This window comes from Colobus angolensis, unplaced genomic scaffold (genome assembly GCF_000951035.1).
Source record: "Colobus angolensis palliatus isolate OR3802 unplaced genomic scaffold, Cang.pa_1.0 Scaffold30, whole genome shotgun sequence".
NCBI lineage: Eukaryota > Metazoa > Chordata > Mammalia > Primates > Cercopithecidae > Colobus > Colobus angolensis.
The window spans coordinates 2057612-2077751 of NW_012116266.1; the positions used below are offsets into that span (position 1 = coordinate 2057612).

The 20140-nt window shown below is 38.1% G+C and overlaps 1 protein-coding gene across 1 annotated transcript in view; it reads right to left on the minus strand.

Annotated features, from left to right (window-relative positions):
* Positions 1 to 1063: 1063 nt before the first annotated feature.
* Positions 1064 to 20140, minus strand: part of ADAM23 (ADAM metallopeptidase domain 23) — a gene marked incomplete at its 5' end in the record, with an annotated part of 169467 nt that continues 150390 nt past the window's right edge. Inside the window, 2 exons of the mRNA XM_011949996.1 lie at positions 1064 to 2468; positions 10077 to 10167. Coding sequence (XP_011805386.1) covers positions 2420 to 2468; positions 10077 to 10167 — 140 coding nt within the window. The remainder of the gene's footprint in view (positions 2469 to 10076; positions 10168 to 20140) is intronic.

Below are 20140 nucleotides of genomic sequence, written 5' to 3' on the forward strand. Positions count from 1 at the left end.
AATCTCAGTGAAATGTGTGTGGTGTACTTCGCAGCAGCTTAGTATCTACTAGAGAGTAGGAACCAGCAACAAGGAAACACTAAGCAATGCAGCAACAGGAAAAGATACCAAGTAATCTGAGTTTCCTCCAAGCTTCCTCCGAACTGAAAGAGCCATTGCCACTAACTAGAGGGATGCTACCTGTGTCATCCGCTGAGAGGTCTTGTAGATAGCCCTGCTATTACAATATAAATGTACAGCTAGTCCTAGAGAAAGCCCGCCTACCTGTGTAGCACCTATTACTCAGAAAGCAACAACATGGTAAGATGTTTGGTGATGGTCTATTGTAGAAAATAGAAATTAAAGTTTCTGCTCTTATGACTGCGGTACTTCCCCAATGATAGACACCTCGGGGGAAAACTTTCCAAAATCAAAGTTGTAAGACTGATAACATGAATCTTGCTGAAAAGGGACCAAGAGCTAAATCTAGCAATGGATTTGGTGTCATAAAGAAGTGACGAGTAAAACTATGTCCTTTTCCTTAAAAAAAAAAAAAAAAAGGGCATTAGAGAAGTAGGGGCTCTTTGGGACAGTCTTTACTAAAGCCCATCTATAGATGGATGCTCACTGAAGTGATCACGTACAGGTCTGTACATTAAAACAAAGCTGGGACCAAATGTCTTTAGCTTATTTATTTAACATGTGACAGAAGCTATCTTGACCATATTTAGAAGAAAAAAATCAGTAAAAGTGAAGGAAACTCAGAGGGACTTGGAAAGCCCAGATTACATCTGCAAATCTGGCTGGAGGGAGAAGAAGAATGTGGATTTGTATATAGTAGAATCCCATTATAATCCAGTGCAACGGTCCACTGATCAGTAAAATGCCAGAGGTCAAACAAGGTTTCTCGAAAGCACGGCACAGCATAAAAGCCTATTTTAACAATGTGGATACAAAGGTAACTGCTCCTTCTATTCCCATTACCACTTTTCCAATAGGGTTCTACCATATATATTTTGAGGCAGGAAAATAAGCATGGATGAAATACTGACGCTAACAAATACAAATAAAATGGAAAGTTTAATTTTTTCCAAGCTTTTAACATTTAAAATTTATTTTTTATTTAAGGCTTTAAGTTTATCCTCCTTTCACATTAAAGACAGGGAAAGAAAATTGTCAAAACCGAAAATCAAAATCATGAGCTTGGCACTTTTGTGATTAATTTCAAAGGGTGTCTACTTTCTTACATTATATACATAGGTTTATAATGACATCAAAAAATTTTTGAGACTTAGTACATATATTTCCATTTACATAATTTTGTGTCTTTGATATGGGTTATTTTGTTGTTTGTGTCCCCCCCCTTTTATTTTTGGTTTAATGCACACCAACTTTAAACTGCACTTGTTTTGTGCCCGAACTCCCTGCATCTGTGGCTACATCTGTCTTTTTAAGCAAGCCCAAGAGTCATTATGTAACATGTTATGAGAGGACAGAGACAGAGAAAGAGAGACAAGAAACAAAAAAGATAGGGAGCAAAAAATAAACTCAAGTTTACAGAGACCCTTTACAAGGAAAATATCTCAATACAGACAAGTGGAAATGATGTGTCAAAATCTCTTATTTCCATATTTACACTTATAAAAGAACTATACAATAGCATCATTGTTCAAATTCCAGCTCCCATTTCCAAAGGATGCTCAGTCCAGGAGAAAACACAATGGGGAAAGTGAATCAACAAGAGCAAGGTCCGTGGAGTTCTGCCCTGGTCTGGTCTCCAGTGGGGAGTGGGGATTATAGAGGGTGGGAGGTGGGGGATAAGTAGTGGGGCTCTGAGAGGATGGGGTGTGGGAACGTGTTTAAGTGAAGAGGCCCAGGCAGCTTCTGTGTGTTCATCTGTCATCTTCACCTTAGGAATTCTGTTGCAGGTTTTGCTGAGAATTGGCTTGCTAGCTTGTTGTATATATGCCATGCAGGTTTTACCCTTTCAAAAATTAGATCTTCATGCCACTGGAGTTTGTCATCGGTAGTAAAGAAAAAAAAAATCATGCCAAATCATTTAGAAGATATTAAGTGCCAGCAGGCTGAGGGAAAAAAATCATTTACTATGTTTTTTAATGATTCCTTTATTGCACTTAATTTTTGTGTGTGTGTTGTTCCTTCGTCCGTTAGGGAAAAAAAGATTCTGGAACAGTTCTTTTTATAGCATGGTCTTTTGCCCCCTCTCCCTTTATTGACAGGCGGTGAAAGGGGTTCTTTGAGATTATTTCCAAAAGAGACACTTTTCTTTTACCCCATCCTTGTCACCCCAACTTTAGCTCCGTAGTCATTACCACCCAAAGGTTTTGTTTGCAAACTTAATAGTTTTGGCAACACTGCTGCGAGTATGTCATACCCAGAATCCAACAGTGCAAGGTGGTGTCCATCCAGCGCAGCTGATTCAGATGGGGCCTTGCTGAGTAGGATCAAACCTTCTCTTCTTGACATTTCTTCCAGAGTGCGTCAAAAGAAGATGCAAGCAGAGGGGGAAAATCCACAATATTAATCAGATGATGATGAGAGAATGGTGATGATAATGACAATAATGCTAGTTCCAGAGCAAAGTAATTAACTCACACGGAGGCAGTCTCCGGAATAACTTGAAATTGAAAGATAGAACAGCTAACGTTTTTGAATGTCTTCACAACATACCCCCTAGAGTATGTCTTTTGGTGAAGACCAAAAGAAACTTTGAGTTGTTCATTTTAAATCACAGGAAGACTCTGCGGCCCAATTTGTCTCTTCTTTCAGAAATAATCACACTGCGAATTCATTAGGTGAAAATTATTACAGGGAGGCCTCTTCCGTGAAGGGGCCTATTGGGAGAACTAAGAAAAATGGAAAGTCTCGTAGCTACTTCCCTTCAGGTTTATACCAGTTCTACAGCAGTGGACTGGGCTTTGCCAAAGTGGCAAAAAAGCCTTGCTCTATTCAGTTATCTTGCTGCCTTGGGTGTGTGAGCTCTTACCCTACTATAGAACAAGCATTTTTCATATCTAGAAAGTTGGAAAACAGAGTGCACAGTAAGACAGTGCACTCAAAGGAGAGTGGACACAGGTTCAGGTTAGTTAAGCAAATGCAGAATTTAGCTTAGTTGAAAATCGGCAAGTTAAAATGCTTTGCTCACAGTGTCCAGTCTCCTAAAAAGTGGCTCCCATGTTTAAAGAGAAAAGAAAGAACCAGCAAGACACTACAAGGCAACAATAAAAGTTGGTTGCAACCTCCCCATGGTCTGGCTTTATGTGGGGCATCAAGCAAGGGGCTCATGCATTTAGTCTGCATACTGGGCGGGTGCAACACTGCTGCCACCGAGGCATCATGCAAAACTGGAGACTGAGGAGTCCCCAGAGCCCTCATTCCCCTGCTCACTGACTCAGGGCCAGCTTGGATACCCTTACAGGCCCTAAGTATCAAAGCCATTGCAATATATTCCTCCTCCCCAACAAGTAATTCAAAATAAAAACAAAACCAAAGCTCAAAATAAGTATAAAGGCATCCTGCAAAGTTCTTATTTTTCCCAAGATGGTCACTTTGATGCTTCTCTTTTGAAATATCAACATAAGAGTCTTTAAAGAAAACTTGTCTTTTCTTTTTAAAAGTTTACATTAAAACATCTTCATGAATGACCTAAGTGTGTGACTCATTGGCCTAGCAGGCAACCATTGCAACGAACACTATCTGCAACAATGCTGTTTATTTTTCTTCATCATTCCCACCCAGCCCTCTTTTAAGTCAACATTCTTGAAAGCGGGCACTGGTGATGCTGCCCAAGAAACCAGTGTGAGACCAAAAGGCAAGTATCCCACAATGTATCTTCCACCAAGTTAGTTTGCTGCAGAGCACAGGGTCTCCATCTGCCACCTATGTTCATATCCCTGGAAGGTAGAGGTTTAAGGAGCCATAGTCTGTGAGTCAGGGAGGAAAAACTGAGACTGCTTGACCTTGTGAAGTGACCCTGAAGGACAAGAGGCCCCAATCTTGTAAGCTATGTATTGTTAGAACTCAAGATAAATGTTAAAGTTTCCTCAGTAAATCCAAATGTAGAGGAAAGGGCAAACCAAACTAGCACTGTGCATGTAAATGACTATATTGCCCACATCTAAATTCCTTTACTCAAATTCGGGAATGACCCATAAGTAGCCATGCCCAAGGTCATAACAGCAATGCAGTCCACTTTTAAATAGAGATAGGACATTTCCATTTCACCCTGGCACACAGACAACCGCTGGTGTCCAAAAGCTTGTGCTCTTTTTAAAAGTTGGTTTTTGAAGCTCAGGTTGCACCTTTTTACAGAAATATGGCTCTATAGGATCACTGGGTTCCCAGGTCAGACCGAGAGGCCGAGCCATCCTGTAGAACTGTATCTTTCTGGATGAACATGGACTCTGAACACCAATGGGGCATTCCAGGACCTTAGCTCTTCCACTGATGTCCCAGCAGGGGGAAGGTGAACTCCTTTACAAGGGAAGCAACCCCACGATGAGGACAGAGATGAACACTCCGGAGGCAAGTGGGCTGTGAAGGTGCCTCACACATCAATTGTAAAACCACCATGGCCACTCTATGTTGAGAATGGTCTGAATTTTCTCTATGAAAAAAATATTCTTTCAGTTCAATTTTAATGTGAAAGTACAACTACCGTGGGCAGGTCTTTGCTATCTTTCCTCCATAACGGTTTTTTCTGAATACCCTCTGCTCACTAGGATTCTGAAGGTAATTAACTTTTTCATAACCTGTAAGGTATTTCTGGATCATTATAAAACACCAGCATAATCCATAAAGCTTACATTGTCACAGCTTTCATCAATTTTTACTACTTCTGAAATAATCTGGACTTTTGTCTACAATATACATTATACACATAAACATCTACACAAAATTAAAGCAAGACTCTTTGCGTAACAATAACCATCTCAAAGCTGTAAAGCCTTCAGATCTTCTTTCAAGGGCATATATTTATCCACGGTTAGCACATTCTTATCATTCTATGCTGAGTCACCCCCTGATGAAGTGCCCCCAGCCCAACCCCTCCTAGGCCACCATACACTGAGCTCACTTTCCTGGGTTGCTGGGGCAGGGAAGTGCACCGATCTTCCTGGCCAGCCTGGCACCATGAAAGAGAAAGTGCCTAACCCAGGAGTCCCAGGCATTAAGGGAATTAGGCTTCTCATTTTGGACAGGGATATAATCATGGAATTCAAAAAAGCTGCAGTCTGGCTATCCTCCTCATGGAAAGACTAGCCAAATTTAATTCCATTTCCTAATCCTATAAAAATCAAAAGGCCCCCACAAAAAATGGTGTTTACTCTTTTGAGAAAATATAATTAGCAATATTAAGTTCCTTTCAAATTTTATCTGACTTGAATTCAGATAACTTTTTTTTTTTTTTTGAGACAGTTTTTCGCTCTTGTCGCCCAGGCTGGAGTGCAATGGTGTGGTCTCGGCTCACTGCAACCTCCATCTCCCGGGTTCAACGGATTCTGTCTCAGTCTCCCGAGTAGCTGGGATTACAAGTGTGCACCACCATGCCTGGTTAATTTTTGTATTTTAAGTAGAGATGGGGTTTCACCATGTTGGCTAGGCTGGTCTTGAACTCCTGTCATCAGGCGATCTGTCCAGCTCGGCCTCCCAAAGTGCTGGGATTACAGGCATGAGCCACCATGCCTGGCCTCAGATAACTCTTAACTTTGCTGGTAATAGTCTAAATATACTTCTCTAAATTTCATTTTGTGTGAGAACATAAATAGCCTTTTCTTTAACATGTCCAATAAAATGGAACACAGGCCAGACAGAATCTCTTAAATCCAGAGTTAGGCACAGCAAGAGCTTTTAACACAAATAACTTCTCAGAGAGAAGGAACCACGTATGATAATTACACAGAACTAACACTTTAATGTAAGGAGTAGCTATGCCAGGCCAGTACGGCCACTGTTGAAATCCACTTTGCCACTGAATCCCATGAACAGGGCAAGTAGTGGGAGAGTAAGATGTGGTGATGGGGTTCCACAGACTGAGGTGTTACCGTATCATTGGAAGAGCTCCGTGTTCATCCTGTAGTCCTTTTGATTTCAATTTTCAACAAACCATGTCACTACTACTTTCATTTCTTTTCCCACCTTCACCTAGAATTTCTCTTTTCCTACTACCATCATCTACTAATGTGTGTGTAAATGACTTTGCTTACATCTAAAACCCTACATTCAAATTTAGGGAATATCAGATAAATAGCAATGTCTAAGGCGCTGAAGGCAATCCTGTTCACTTTTAAATGGAGATATAAAATTCTCTTTTCATACACTTTTCACCTTTCCTAAGCTTTAGGGAAGATGCTACTAAAATGGTCCAGCTTTTTCTAATGTCCAGTAAAAGCAATAGCTCTAACAGTCGAATCAAGCAGTATTATTATTCATGCTGGGTAGGTATCATGAGTCTCCATGAGTCAACTAGGACAGAGGTTTGCAATCCTCTTCACCACAGCTCATAACCTTATTCTGTGTGTGGGTGATGGGGAAGAACAGGAACATGGGGTGAATGAAAATAAATGCAGATATAGAAGTAGAGCAAATTGGTGTGCCACATGCCTATGTTCGTTTTTCACAGGATTTCATAGGGAAAATCCTAAGACCCTCAATACATGGGACTCTACAGACTATTCATACGCTTAGTAACCTCATACTTTTGGAGCATGAAATTAAGCAAAGTTAGCCGGGCGCAGTGGCTTACGCCTGTAATGCCAGCACTTCGGGAGGCCGAGGCGGGCGGATCACCTGAGGTCAGGAGTTCCAGACCTGCCTGGCCAACATGGAGAAACCCCATCTCTACTAAAAATACAAAATTAGCTGGGTGTGGTGGCGCATGCCTGTAATCCCAGCTGCTCAGGAGGGTGAGGCAGGAGAATTGCCTGAACCCGGGAGGCGGAGGTTGCGGTGAACCGAGGTCACACCACTGCACACCAGCCTGGGCAATAAAAGTGAAACTCTGCCTCAAAAAAAGAAAAGAAAAGAAATTAAGCAAAGTTACTACCCATAATATTATACAATATTTTTTAAAAATCAGAATATTTTTAAAAAATCTACCAAATAAAGCATTTAAAAATTCTTCAGGAAATCCACAACCTTGCTTGTGGAAATCTTGCTTGCATTAACCAAAGCTCTCTGACTCAACTACTCTACTAAAAGGAAGTATGTAATTTAAATCTGTATTTTTTCAGATTATAATAATCTTGATACATCTTTATCATCACTTCACACACATAAATGTGCACACATTCACACATGCACACATTTTCACGCTTTTTACCACCTATTTCGGAGGAAACAGTGGTTCAAGGAAAGAACTTTAAAGAATGGCAGACAAGGTCATGGCTTAGAGCACAGCTGTATTTCTCATTTATACTTAGGCAGGTCACGTATAGTATGATACTTCTACATCTAAACTACTCACTAGTACACCTATAGAAATGTGACATTAGGAAAACTTAGTATTTTCCCTGAGCAGTTACTATATTTTCCTTTAATCAAAAAGTTGACATGCCCTCAAGTTGTTCAGGTTACCTTACCAACTTTTCTTCTAGAAATAAAAACCTGGTATCAGGAGGGATTCCCAATAGCAATATTTAGAACAATCTTTTGTACAAACTATTTTCAACTTCTGATTCTAAAGGAATCTCTTATTAAACATTTACATTGAGCTCAAAGACTTTCAGTTCAAATAGCAAATAATTATGCTTATGAATTATCTCCAGACTAGTAATCTCCAGAACTGTCCAAGTGGTGGGAAAATCTAAACATTATCATTCAGCACCAAAAGCCTTTTATTACAAGGTAGAAGTGTTATTTAAAGCTGAATACAAACCACATAGCTACTACTAAAATCTAAAGCAAAAGCAAATTAAGATCCTCACGTAGCAACCAATAGTCACCCAGGGGTAGCACATTCTCCAAATTTAAACTTCTCAAGTTACATGTTCTGGAATTATTCTTCATCATTTTCTTTGCTTCAGGGCATGAAATACCTCACCCTATTGTGTGACTTTCCACACAATTCTCCCTGAAAGTGATTATTTAGAGTTATAGGGCACAGGAAGGGGCTTTGGCTTAGCTCAGCAGTACAGGTCCCTACACAGCAACAACCAGGGAGCAGTCAAGAACGGCTGTTTCTCATCTCACCAAGTGCTGATCCCCCACCTTTTGTTTTCTGCTCTTGTGATAATGAGATCTCTATCTCTCTCTCTCAGATATAAATAATCTTTACAGGGCCTAATCCACTTATATACACAGTGATAAAGGCTTTTCCATTTTCCCCCAAGAAACATGCAATTCAAGCTGTGAGCTAGGCCAGGCCACTGTTTTGAGGTCCTGCTACAGAATAGTGTGCTCTTCTCTCCAAACACTGCAATGATAAATTTGGCATTGCATGTGGCTAGATGGCAAAGATGTGTAATAGACTGTTTTCCAGGCCTTTGAAACCGGGATTTCTTAATGCCAAATGAGGCATAAGCCTGGGCATGATCCAAATTTATTTTTCTTGAGGCATACTTATGAAAAAGTTCAAGGAAGCATTATAAAATAAGAGTATGACAGTACTATAATGTTCAATGACTTTTGTAGCAGTGGAACACTAAGAAAAGTTTTGCTTGAATTAGGTCCGCCCAAACGAAAATATATTTCTTACTAGATGCCACATGCGTGACTTACTATGTGGGCAATATTTTATTAATACCAAAACAATAAATGTAAATATGAGTTGTCCATTTTATGTGTGTTTTTGAAAAGAAACTGATGCCAAAACTATTTCACTAAACAAGTTCAACTCTATAAATATACCAAGAGAAAAGATGTATAATTTTATAATACTATTTCAAGTTAAAGGCACTCAAAAACTGTAGGCTTACTCATTAAATCTTAATATGATAACAAATTAGCAGAAAATGTTGAATGTATTTAAATCATCTTTGGTTTCTTTAATCAGCTTCTAAAAATAACACTTTAGCTGGCTGAAACATATTGAATCCAAAATCCCAAATATAAAACATATGAAGTTTATAATTAAGGCAATTATTCAGATAGTTCAGGGCAAAAACTTCCTCTTTTGAGTAACCAGATGGAGGCAAAGTGGGTTTTGAATTTGGGTAATGGTCTTATTTCCCACTTAAATTTGTTTCTGTAAATCTGGCTGAAACTTAATTTATCACAGAAGGCATAGGAGGCCCTACCTACAAATCATAATCATCAAGCCACTATAGCATGAAAAGGAATAAAAAGCAATTATACAATGATTCTGGAGTGTAGAAATCCCAGCCTGGATAAATCAGGTTTCAAAATTTTGACCACAATTAAAGTTTATTTGTGAATACCCAGTGTGTCTATTTAAACAATCTTAGTTCAGTAAGCAGTGTGCAATCCAAACTAAAAGGTCACTAAGAAAACACACCAGGCCTACCTGTCAGGTCAATATTTAGTCCTTGATTAAAAATATTGTCACAAAGCCATATTTTTCAAATTCTGATTTAAAACCAATTCAGTTGATTGAGGATTACACAAATACTTTTTAAATCTGTTTTTATTAAACTATAAAGCTTTTCAAATCACAAAGCTACATATACTATGTTACATATGAAAAATACAAGTAATGACTGCGTGATTACTCAGGTGACGAAAATTTCAAAATATCAGTGGACGACAAACAAGTTTTAAACAGATACAAGCAATTTACATCCACTTATTTCCAACTACATGGTTTCCTCGATTTCCGGTGTAGAAATGAATGTATCTCAGAGTGCCTGGTCTTATAAGCTGGACTGTCTTCTACTGAAGAACTTTTGTTCTCCTTAAAAATCAGTGTATATGAATTCCTTCTACATTTCCAACTTGCCTGAAAATGACACTTAAGGGTCCGTGTTTCTTCATTTCTAACCCATTTCTGAATAAAAAGACTTATATTTTGCAGTTTGACTGATAGAACCTAAGCTCTTGTAGCAGGAACTCAAAACTTGGTTATGTAAGCAGAAAAGAGAAGTGCCAGAGCCACTGAGAAGAAGACATGCGGCATTGCTTACTTAAATCCCCAGCCTGTGCCCCCAAGGACAATAGCTGCTACCAGGATGGCACCAGCGATGGAGCCTATTATGAGATTGGTGGCACTAGGACCTGTGACAAAGGATCATGGGAAGAGAGTCATATGAACCAACCACTTTCGTTACCACAAGGCAAAGGCAGTTAAGCAGTTTCAGGAAGTAAATATCCTGTGTAAAAGACGGCTAAACATTTAAAATTGCCTTTATTTACTTAGCTTAATTGCACTTTAGATGCCATGGTGAGCGTTACTTGGATTTACATGCCTTTAAATCTAAAGTTTCTGTACCACTGACAATTCAGTTCCATTAAATTCACCTTTCAGAGAATTTGAAGCAAATAGGCCCCACTTACTGTCTTTACACATCCTTCTTCTCTTCCCTTTTCCAAGTATCATGTATCAAATAAGTAAAAGCACATAGAAAACACCATCGCATTCAGATTAGCTCCATCCGACTGACAAACGGGCGTATGGAGGAAAGGAAACACATTCTGCTACAATGCCCTTCCAAAAAGCACCTAAAAGTGGTCTGAATGTTAACTTTTTAATTCCCCACTTGGAGACAGTTAAAATTTAGCAGTCAGAAGGAAGCCACCACTACAGATCTGACTTTTGAAGCCTTGCTCTCAAAGATACACTTCTTCACGGTCCTTACAGTGGTAAAGACAAAAATGGGGTTCCAAAGGCAAGATATAAGGAAGCATAAGTCTCATTTGGGTAACTTTGGGGAAATAGTAAAAAGATTCCTTAGATTCAACTGATAATAGCTTTAAAGTTCCCACTGTTACTAACAGAACTTTGAGGCTTAGAGCTATAAAAAAGCAGAGAGCCAAAGGACAGTAAGAAAGAAAAGACAAGGTGACATTTCTATCAATTGCTAAGGGTAAGAGCTAATCCATATTCTAGTAACTCCTGTCCACTTGCTCACTCCCCTCCTTAAGCTCAGCATTTTAAAATCTAAGCAACTTTAAACCTAGTATAATAATTACTTTAAATATCCCATCCTTCAGGATGCTAATATGCAGGTACAATGTCCCCTAACAACAAAATACTTTCAGTCCTATCTATCCCTGCTCCAGGAATCACAAAGTCAATGTTGCCAGTTTCTCTAAAATCCCTGAGTTTTGTGTATACATTCATTTCTGTGTAGAAAAATTCTCTTTTCTGCTCACATCAGTGCCCTCAACTGTGTACATAAATGGATATCACTTTTGGCGGCACACAAATTGCATATGCATAACGTGTTTTTACTCAGAGACCACCCAGGGCTTGGCGGGCAGGTAGAGGACAGCTGCAATACAGTCTCAGGGGTGCAGGTCTCTTCAGGCTCCTGGGCTTGTGACACGCTCTTAAGACTAACCACTGACCATCTAGAGAACGAATCCCAGTTGCCTTTAGAGATACATCAATAATAATAATAATGAGAGCCATAAAAATAGTTTAGCTACTGTATTGTGCACTTACTATGTGCCGGACACAGTTCTGAGCACTTGACATATAGTATCTCATTTGATCTTCACAAAAATCATATGAGGTGGGAACTATGACTATCCTTGTTTAATGGATGAGGAACCAGAGGCTTCTAGAAGTTAGTGAGTGATCGTGGCAAGATGTGAACACAGATTTGTTTGACTCTAAAACATATCCTATAAGTCAAGGATCAGCAAACTAGAGCCCACAGACCAAATCTAGCCCCACTGACTGTTTTTGCAAAAAAGTTTGATCGGAACCCAGCCATGTGCATTCATTTACATATTGTTTGCGGCCGCTTTCATGCTAAGACAGCATTGTTGAGAAGCTGTGACAGACAACCTTGTAGGCTGAAAGCTAAAACTATTTACCATCTGGCCCTTCACAGAAAGTTTGCTAACTTCTGCTTTCATGAAACTTTATTCCATTTACATGTATTTCCTCCCCACATTTCAACAGAGAATCAAATTTCAAAACAAACATTAAAAAATATATAACCATGTACATACTCTATGCTTTGGATATGATTTGCACTTAGTTAGCTTCAGAAAACAGAGGCTAGGATTAGAATCAATACATAACTCATGAAAAATGATTCCTGACTTATAAACTAAGGAGTAGAAATTAAAAAAACAAAAACAAAAAACTGCCCATGGAATTCTTAGTGACTGAATGCACATTACTCTGTCAGTTAAACTAAGAAATGTTGACTAAGAAATGTTAAGACAATCTATATTGTACTACATTATTTTTTAAAAAACTGTATTTACTCCTTGAGCAATTATGCTAAAACTTGGAATTTGAAGGGAAAAAAATCAGTAAGCTAAGAGACAACTAGTGCTCATAAACTAGGAATAACAAATCTATCTTTAGAAAAAATATATATACACTTACACAGACTTACCTGTCACAATTAGAAATAGTCACAAACGAACAAAACTGGAAATGACTGATGAAAACAAATGCTGATAACAAGGACTATATTTTACAAGAAAGGCCTCTTTGATTTTACCTATCTCTAAGACTTAAAGGAAGGATTATTAAATTCATCCTTTCAATTAGTACATTTAAGGACACCAAAGTTACAGTCAATGTATAATGTTAAAAAATGCATTTGGGATGATTTTCAGAAAACTATTATTTGTCAAGGAGGAATTTCACATAAATGCATGCATGGAGTTGGCCCTGAAAAAGGAATGTTTCTTCTGTATATAACCCAGTCAACAGATCCAAGGGAAAATTTTACAGGACAAAGTTCTTGTCTCTAAATATTTTTATCCCTGTTATGGTCTTTGTTTTCTAACACACAAAGAGAAACAAAATCTCTTTTCTTGTATTTCTAGCTTCCCCTGTGCTAACCAGCTTCATAGTCCATAGTGATGAGATGTGAGTTGGAAGATCAAAGTCTGGTCAAAGTCCCTGAATCCAGGAGAAAGAAGGCTCATGTCATCTTCAACACAAGGTGTGAACTATGAACCTGCTTCCCTCTTAATGTTACTTTGGTGCCTGGGTCTCCCAACTCCAGTACGTAAGAGGAGCACCCATTTGTTTTAACCAATGGAACTAAAGAAAAACTTGTCTGATATTCACAATAAGCCCATGCCCATGATTTGGGGTGGCTGAGTAAAAGATATCTAGTGATTCCTGAAGATACTAGTAATTCATTCCTGGGCCACTTTGAAGTGTTACCACCACCAGAGTAGATAGAAAAGACTGTGTAAAGGGTTATGTCTGCCATTCTTAAATATTCTTTTTCTAATTAGAGAGAGAAGAAAAAAATCATGATAATATTTTAATCTACAGATTAGCAATCTCAGGAAGCAGTGTCCCATGGAGAACTGACAGCTACTCTGAGGATGTGGATCAAGTACAGAGCACCCTAAATCAAAGCATCAGGAGAACTGTATTTCTGTGACAGTTTAATGGGCAAGTGGCACACAATATATTTATTTACACCCTGGCTACTTTTAAGACCAACCCACCAGGTGATTTGTAGCTGTTCACTTACGGTTATACAGGTTTGGATTAAATATTTTTTCATTCTTAATGCTCCTTGCTTCCAAATACTTATGTAGACTTCAATTTTGAATTATTAACCTATTTTACAGGAAAAATAGGAAGGCAGTATGCTAAATATCTCCTTTCTAAAAAGTTAAGCTGCAGTCTCCTATGTCATTCTAAATAAATGAAGAAAACATTAGTAGCTATCATTTTTATCACCTTTAAAAGGTGCTATAACTGTTGATAATTTCTAGTTACATATGTAAGTTTATTTGACTGGCACAGATTAACTTTATTACAAGAATCCTAAGAAAACACACACATAAAAGCATTTTTGCCAATAAATGGTTAAAAAAAAGTCTGTATTTTAAAATTACTTTTACAAAGTGGAGGAGCAATGGAAGTGTTGGGACTCTTGTCTTAATTGTGAAGATATCGGAAGCACACCCAGTGTTATGTTATGCCCCACATTGTTCCAGACAGGAGAAGGTTCTACATGACACAAGAAAACCACAGGACACAAGCAATATCCAAGTCACACCACAAGGTGCACTACCACAGGAAACACGGTCAACAGGACGAGACATGGGGTCAGGTACAGGCATCGCCTCACACACCAGGCACCACACAGAAACACTCTGAAACTGGCAAGGATGCTTACTCTATTCCCCACCCTGTGCCTCCAAAAATCACCCCCAGGGCCAGAATGGTGCCCGCCACGGCCCCTATTAGCCTGCTTGTGGCCATATTCACTGTGTGGAGGGAAAACGGAGATTTTTTAACAAAGGAAATTACACACTAATTTCACTAACATACAAAATAATCTATTCAGGACATGCTTTGAAAGTTGGCTAAATACTGAATTTTTTTGCTATAAGATTTGAAATTAAGATCTACATACACATTGAAGATATTTGAGGATAACTGTGAATTTACGTTCAGACTCCGCACACCCTACTTTTAAAAAACATAATTATCTTATACATACTTATAAACACACAAATAATTCAATCTGTTATAGTTCCTACCAGATGTGAGGTAAAATTAAAAAGTAATTTAAATTGCATAACAGCAAATCTGTATTTTAATTACAAAAGTAATACGCCATTGGTAATTGTTTATAAAATTCTCAAACTGTAAAATATGCCTAAGAAGCTACATCTTTTCAAAATTCAGAATATATCATTCAGTTTTGTGAAGATCCTTAGAAATTCAAGACAGAATAGCTTTAAAAGTGAATACATGTTTACCTGGGAAATTATTGAAAAGTATATTTCAAATAAGTCTGCAATGTTTGGATTTCTGTCATAGTATCTGGACATTTTGTCTTTTGTTTAGTAGTAGTCTCAAGTGGATAAACTATGCTGTGATAGAAAGTTAGGGTCTCTGGGAAACCATATTAATTGCTTCAGACCACCAAGTGGTAGATGACTACCAGAGTGACACTCTGAATAACTTTATGGCACTGCTTCTGTGTACAGCTTTCCTATCCTGGAAAATGGGCCTGGAACGAGTGGGGGTCCCCAAGGTTTCCCCTACAAAGGCAAAATGAAGTTTGGTGTTGAAGTTGGAAGACACATTGTTTGCAGTTGTGTGTCTGTGCCTGTGTGCGCACAAGTGTGTGGACATACATACACTTTATCTCGTATTTCTATAGGAATCAAATTCAGATCACCTTTTCCATGAAAACAGAGATTGGCTTCAACAAGGCTGCCCTTCACGTGTATTATGTGCTCTGAGACAGTGAAACAAAACAAAGATCCATGACTCAAAGCCACCATTTTTTAAGGCTTACAATTGGGCTCACTGACATTTTTAGTTAAATATTCTCCCAGAGGGAGAGAGAGAATTTCTCTTGGATTTCTAACCCTGTTAAGCAACTGTATACTGCTTCATCTTATCACAAGATAATAATGTGAGGGAGAAATTCTAGTTTTATCATTGACTAAGCACAACCTGGGTTCTTAAAAAAACAAACAAACAAAAAAAGATGGGGACACAACAGAGAACAGAAAAGTCCCCTGAGAGTGTTGAAGGCTAAGGCAAGAAGACCAACACTGAAGGTGGCAGCAATGTTTCCCCACTATGACAATATGTTAGAACTCAAAATCACCTGACCTACTTTGATTTTCAAGTTTCGGAGGCAAATACTGGGATTGAAAGGTATTCCAAATATGAAGCCTCATTTTTAAAAAGACCTTAGAAAACCTTTGCTTTCAGAATACTAAAAATACATATTTTATAACTTTTTTTTTGAGATGGAGTCTTGCTCTGTCACCCAGGCTGGAGTGCAGTGGCACGATCTCAGCTCACTGCATCACTGCAACCTCTGCCTCCCAGGTTCAAGCAATTCTTCTGCCTCAGCCTCCCAAGTAGCTGGGACTGCAGGTGTGCTCCACCACACCTGGCTAATTTTTGTATTTTTAAAGACAGGGTTTCACCATATTGGCCAGGCTGGTCTCAAACTCCTGACCTCGTGGTCTGCCTGCCTCGGCCTCCCAAAGTGCTGGGATTACAGGTGTGAGCCACCGTGCCTGGCCATAACTTTTATTTATTTTATTTTATTTTTTTGCTTAAGTTTTAGGCATTGGTTCTCAGAGCTGCAATACATGACAGTCCTATGACTTCTGCAATTTTTATATAAGCCACATATGCTAAATAATAGAAAAAAACCCTCTCCCATAAACTGTGATACTAAATGAATGTTAATTTTTTAGAAATTGTAAGAACTACATGAAAAATAAAAATAATTTAAAAAGACTTTTGTCTTTGCTATGGATATAATTTCTCACTGCAGAAACAAGACAAAATCATGTAGGTTTTCGAAATACAACCAGAGGAACAAGACATGTCTACAGAGGCTTCAAATGGGTGTTCAAGATGAACAGATATAGTCTGTAATCTCCAATGAGAAAGAATAATTATCTCTACATTCTTAACTGATATGTACTCTTAACGCTAAAGCAAGATAAAAGTGGGAAAAAAAAGCTTTCTCAAAAGCATCCCTGCCCTCCCTGTTCTCTCTCCCTCCCACTACTTTGAGTTACACAGTATCCTGCAAATACATATAAAGTGCCATTTGATTCTTTGTCATTGTACTGAACATGGTTATTTCTTAAAGATGTGAAGATTTTCTTTTTGTCTATCCTGCTTTGCTTTTGTTCTCTTCCTTTAGAGAGCGCTGAACTTTGTTGTGGCAAGTAGGAACTTGTGCATCATCTCGACATAAATTAACTGAGTAGCTCACGGGTGGGTGGATTTTCACAGGAGACGTATTTGAAAATGAAGGTTGCAGCTACTTTTCATAGCTACAAAGAATTTATGATCTCATTGAAAAAAATCTACTTCTATACTAATTTATCTATTCTGTAATTTATTCATTAATTCACTCATTCATTACCTACTAAATATCTTTTTTTTTTGTTCAAGGAACTATGCTGGACACACGATGATATACCTTGTTTTCCTTCTCATCCTACCAAACCTGGAGATGGAACTCTTACAGCTTCTAGCTGACAACACAATCCTTGTATTAGGAACTTAACTTTGCTCCCTAACTCTTTGATACACTTACTTTTCAGTATAACGTGTTTGTGGAATCTGTTTATTACCTAGCAGAATGTTTTCATTTTTGTTTACTTGCTTATTTCCATTACTTGTTGGTTTATTTTTAGTCTTGGTCCCTGCTGTCTAGGTTTACTTGTGCTAAAAGATAGAATTTTTGGTAAGTATAAAATATCAAAAACTATAAATTTTATCCTTTTCTTAAGATTTCCTACTTTATATGTAGAATTCCCTTATAGACAAGTCATGCTTCAGACATTTTGAAAATGTGCTGTTTTGAAATCGAGTGGGGTTTTTTCCCCTTATTTTTAGAGAGTTTCTCAAATAAGAAGGTGCATTATTTTCCAACGTGATTCCAAAGGGGGTTAAAATCCTGTATCTTTTAATACTTCACAGGCAGGAGGCACCAGAGTCATCATTTGTATTCCATGGACCAAAGTTCTTTCTTAAGGGATTTATTATTCCACTACAATTTAAGACTAGAAAAGTAAATACTAAATAAACTCTTTATGTACTAGTGTATAATACTGGTATGTAGCTCCATATTTCAATACATTATACATACAATCAGATCTCCTTACTCTTTTCCAAAAAAGAAAAAAACTTAAGTTCATTTTTAGACATGTGGACAAATGGCTAAAAGGATGCAAAATAAATAATTTCATGTAAGGATCTATTTCAGTTTATGCTGTCAATGAAAATACTTTTTCTGAACTGAAACAAAATAAACTCACAGTTATTAAAAAAATTTTAAACTTAATATATCCTTGGGTTATTGATAAGGCCATTGTTATTTGAAAAAAAAATTCAAGTAGCACATAATTATACATAAGCATAATCATATATGATAAGGATAACTTCTCATATCAAATCATCTAAACTATAAAATCAAAGATTTGTGCACTGACAAAGGCAGTCTCCAAAAGGATATATTGCAAAAGGTAAATGTAAACACTAAATACTCCTCAAGATTAATACCTTAGAAAGCAAGATTTCAAAACTATTGTTTTAAAAATACTAAATGCTAATAATATAATACTTCCTTTCTAATCTAATTCCATAAAAAGCACCATTGACAAGTAATGGATCAGCTAATAAGCCTGATTACTACCTAGTTACTGTTTCGCTTTCTACTAGCTATTATGCTATAAGAACTAGTAGAATAACTTAACATTCAGCTTTTTTTTTTTTTTTTTTTTTTGAGAAGGGTCTTACTCTCTTGCTCAGGCTGGAGTGCAGTGGTGTGATCTTGGCTCACTGCAACCTCTGCCTCACGGGATTAGGTGATCCTCCCACTTCAGCCTCCCAAGTAGCTGGCACTACAGGCACATGCCACCACACCTAGCTCATTTTTAAATTTTTTTGTATAGATGGGGTTTTTCCATGTTTCTCAGGCTGGTCTGGAACTCCTGGGCTCAAGCAATTCGCCCACCTCAGCCTCCTTAAAGTGTTGTGATCGGGATCACAGGCATGAGCCACTGTGCCTAGCCTCATTATTCAACTTCAAAACAGGAGTGTGAAATAACAGAAAAAAGCATTTGGCTCAAGATAAGGTGATTATGCTATATTCTTGGCTCTGCCACTCACTCACTGTTAACCCTGAAAACTAACTTAGTTTTTTCATTTGTAAAACAAGGGGTCTAGACTGAATTGTTTCTAACGTCCTTTTTATCTCTGATTTGTTGAGTGTGGTTGAGATAGAAAGGTCTGACCAAAGCTTCCCAGGAATAATATCTCTGCCCATACATACCACTGAAAACATCAGCTATGTCCCAGTTTCTCTTCCTTCTTACAATGGTGATGTAAACTATCACATGAGAAAAGTTCCATACTATACTATAGTAAGTACCTTGAGAAGGTGTCTATATACAGACAACAATTAGGGTACTTGATGTGGATCTCCCTGTCACAGGAGAGAATTCTAGGTCTTTTAAACAGAGTTAAAATACATTCTGTCCTTGTAGAACAAAGCAAAATAATTTTCTATAATGACTTCAGTGGAAACAAGTTGAGAGAAGGACTAGGCTTTAAAAATATAAAACATTAAAAATAAAATTAAGACGGGTTTTTGTATGTGAAATAAACAACAATGTAGAAAAAATATATGAAGTAATGTGACAAAAATCCTTTTAAAAAAATCCTTGCTCACATGGTTTGCGCTTTGAGATCCTATTTCTTGTCTTTCAATAGTCTGGTTTGAGAAGTTGGCGTGAATAATCCAGCATGCCTTAAATTATGGGTCCATAGTGGACAACTGGAGCAAGTACAGGGTGACTACAGTGGCAATGTTTTCAGGTATGCTTTCAGTTTCCACACAGGAGAGGTTGAATTTCCTTATTCTTTCAGGAACTTACAGTTAAAACAAATACCCAAAACACGTCAGTTCATTTCTGACATTCTCAAATCAATGAAGATGGAGTCATAGAATTCGCCTTCATTTTTACTAATTTGGTCTTGATCCAAAGGGTAGTCGGGTACAACTTATCTTTTACGTCCATGTTCACGATTTTTAAAAAGGCCATATTGCTTCTTGAATTTTTTTCTCTATATAATGGAAGCACATTGAAATTAAATAAAACTAAGTATTTTTAATACTCTTACTGCACCTACACAGAAAACCTTCATCTATGGATATGATTGGCCACTGTGGGTGGTGCCCATTATAAACGTCAAGCATTTGGGGAGGGCCCAAACACTGTGCTCAATCAGGCAGGTGCCAACCAAACCAGTTGGATCATGAGAAAAAAGACACAACATGCAGTTTTTTGTTTTTGTTTTCTGAGACAGTGTCTCGCTCTGTCGCCCAGGCTGGAGGGCAGTGGCGTGATCTCGGCTCACTGCAAGCTCCGCCTCCTGGGTTCACACCATTCTCCTGCCTCAGCCTCCCGAGTAGCTGGGACTACAGGTGCCCGCCACCTTGCCCGGCTAATTTTTTGTATTTTTAGTAGAGATGGGGTTTCACCGTGTTAGCCAGGATGCTCTTGATCTCCTGACCTCATGATCTGCCCGCCT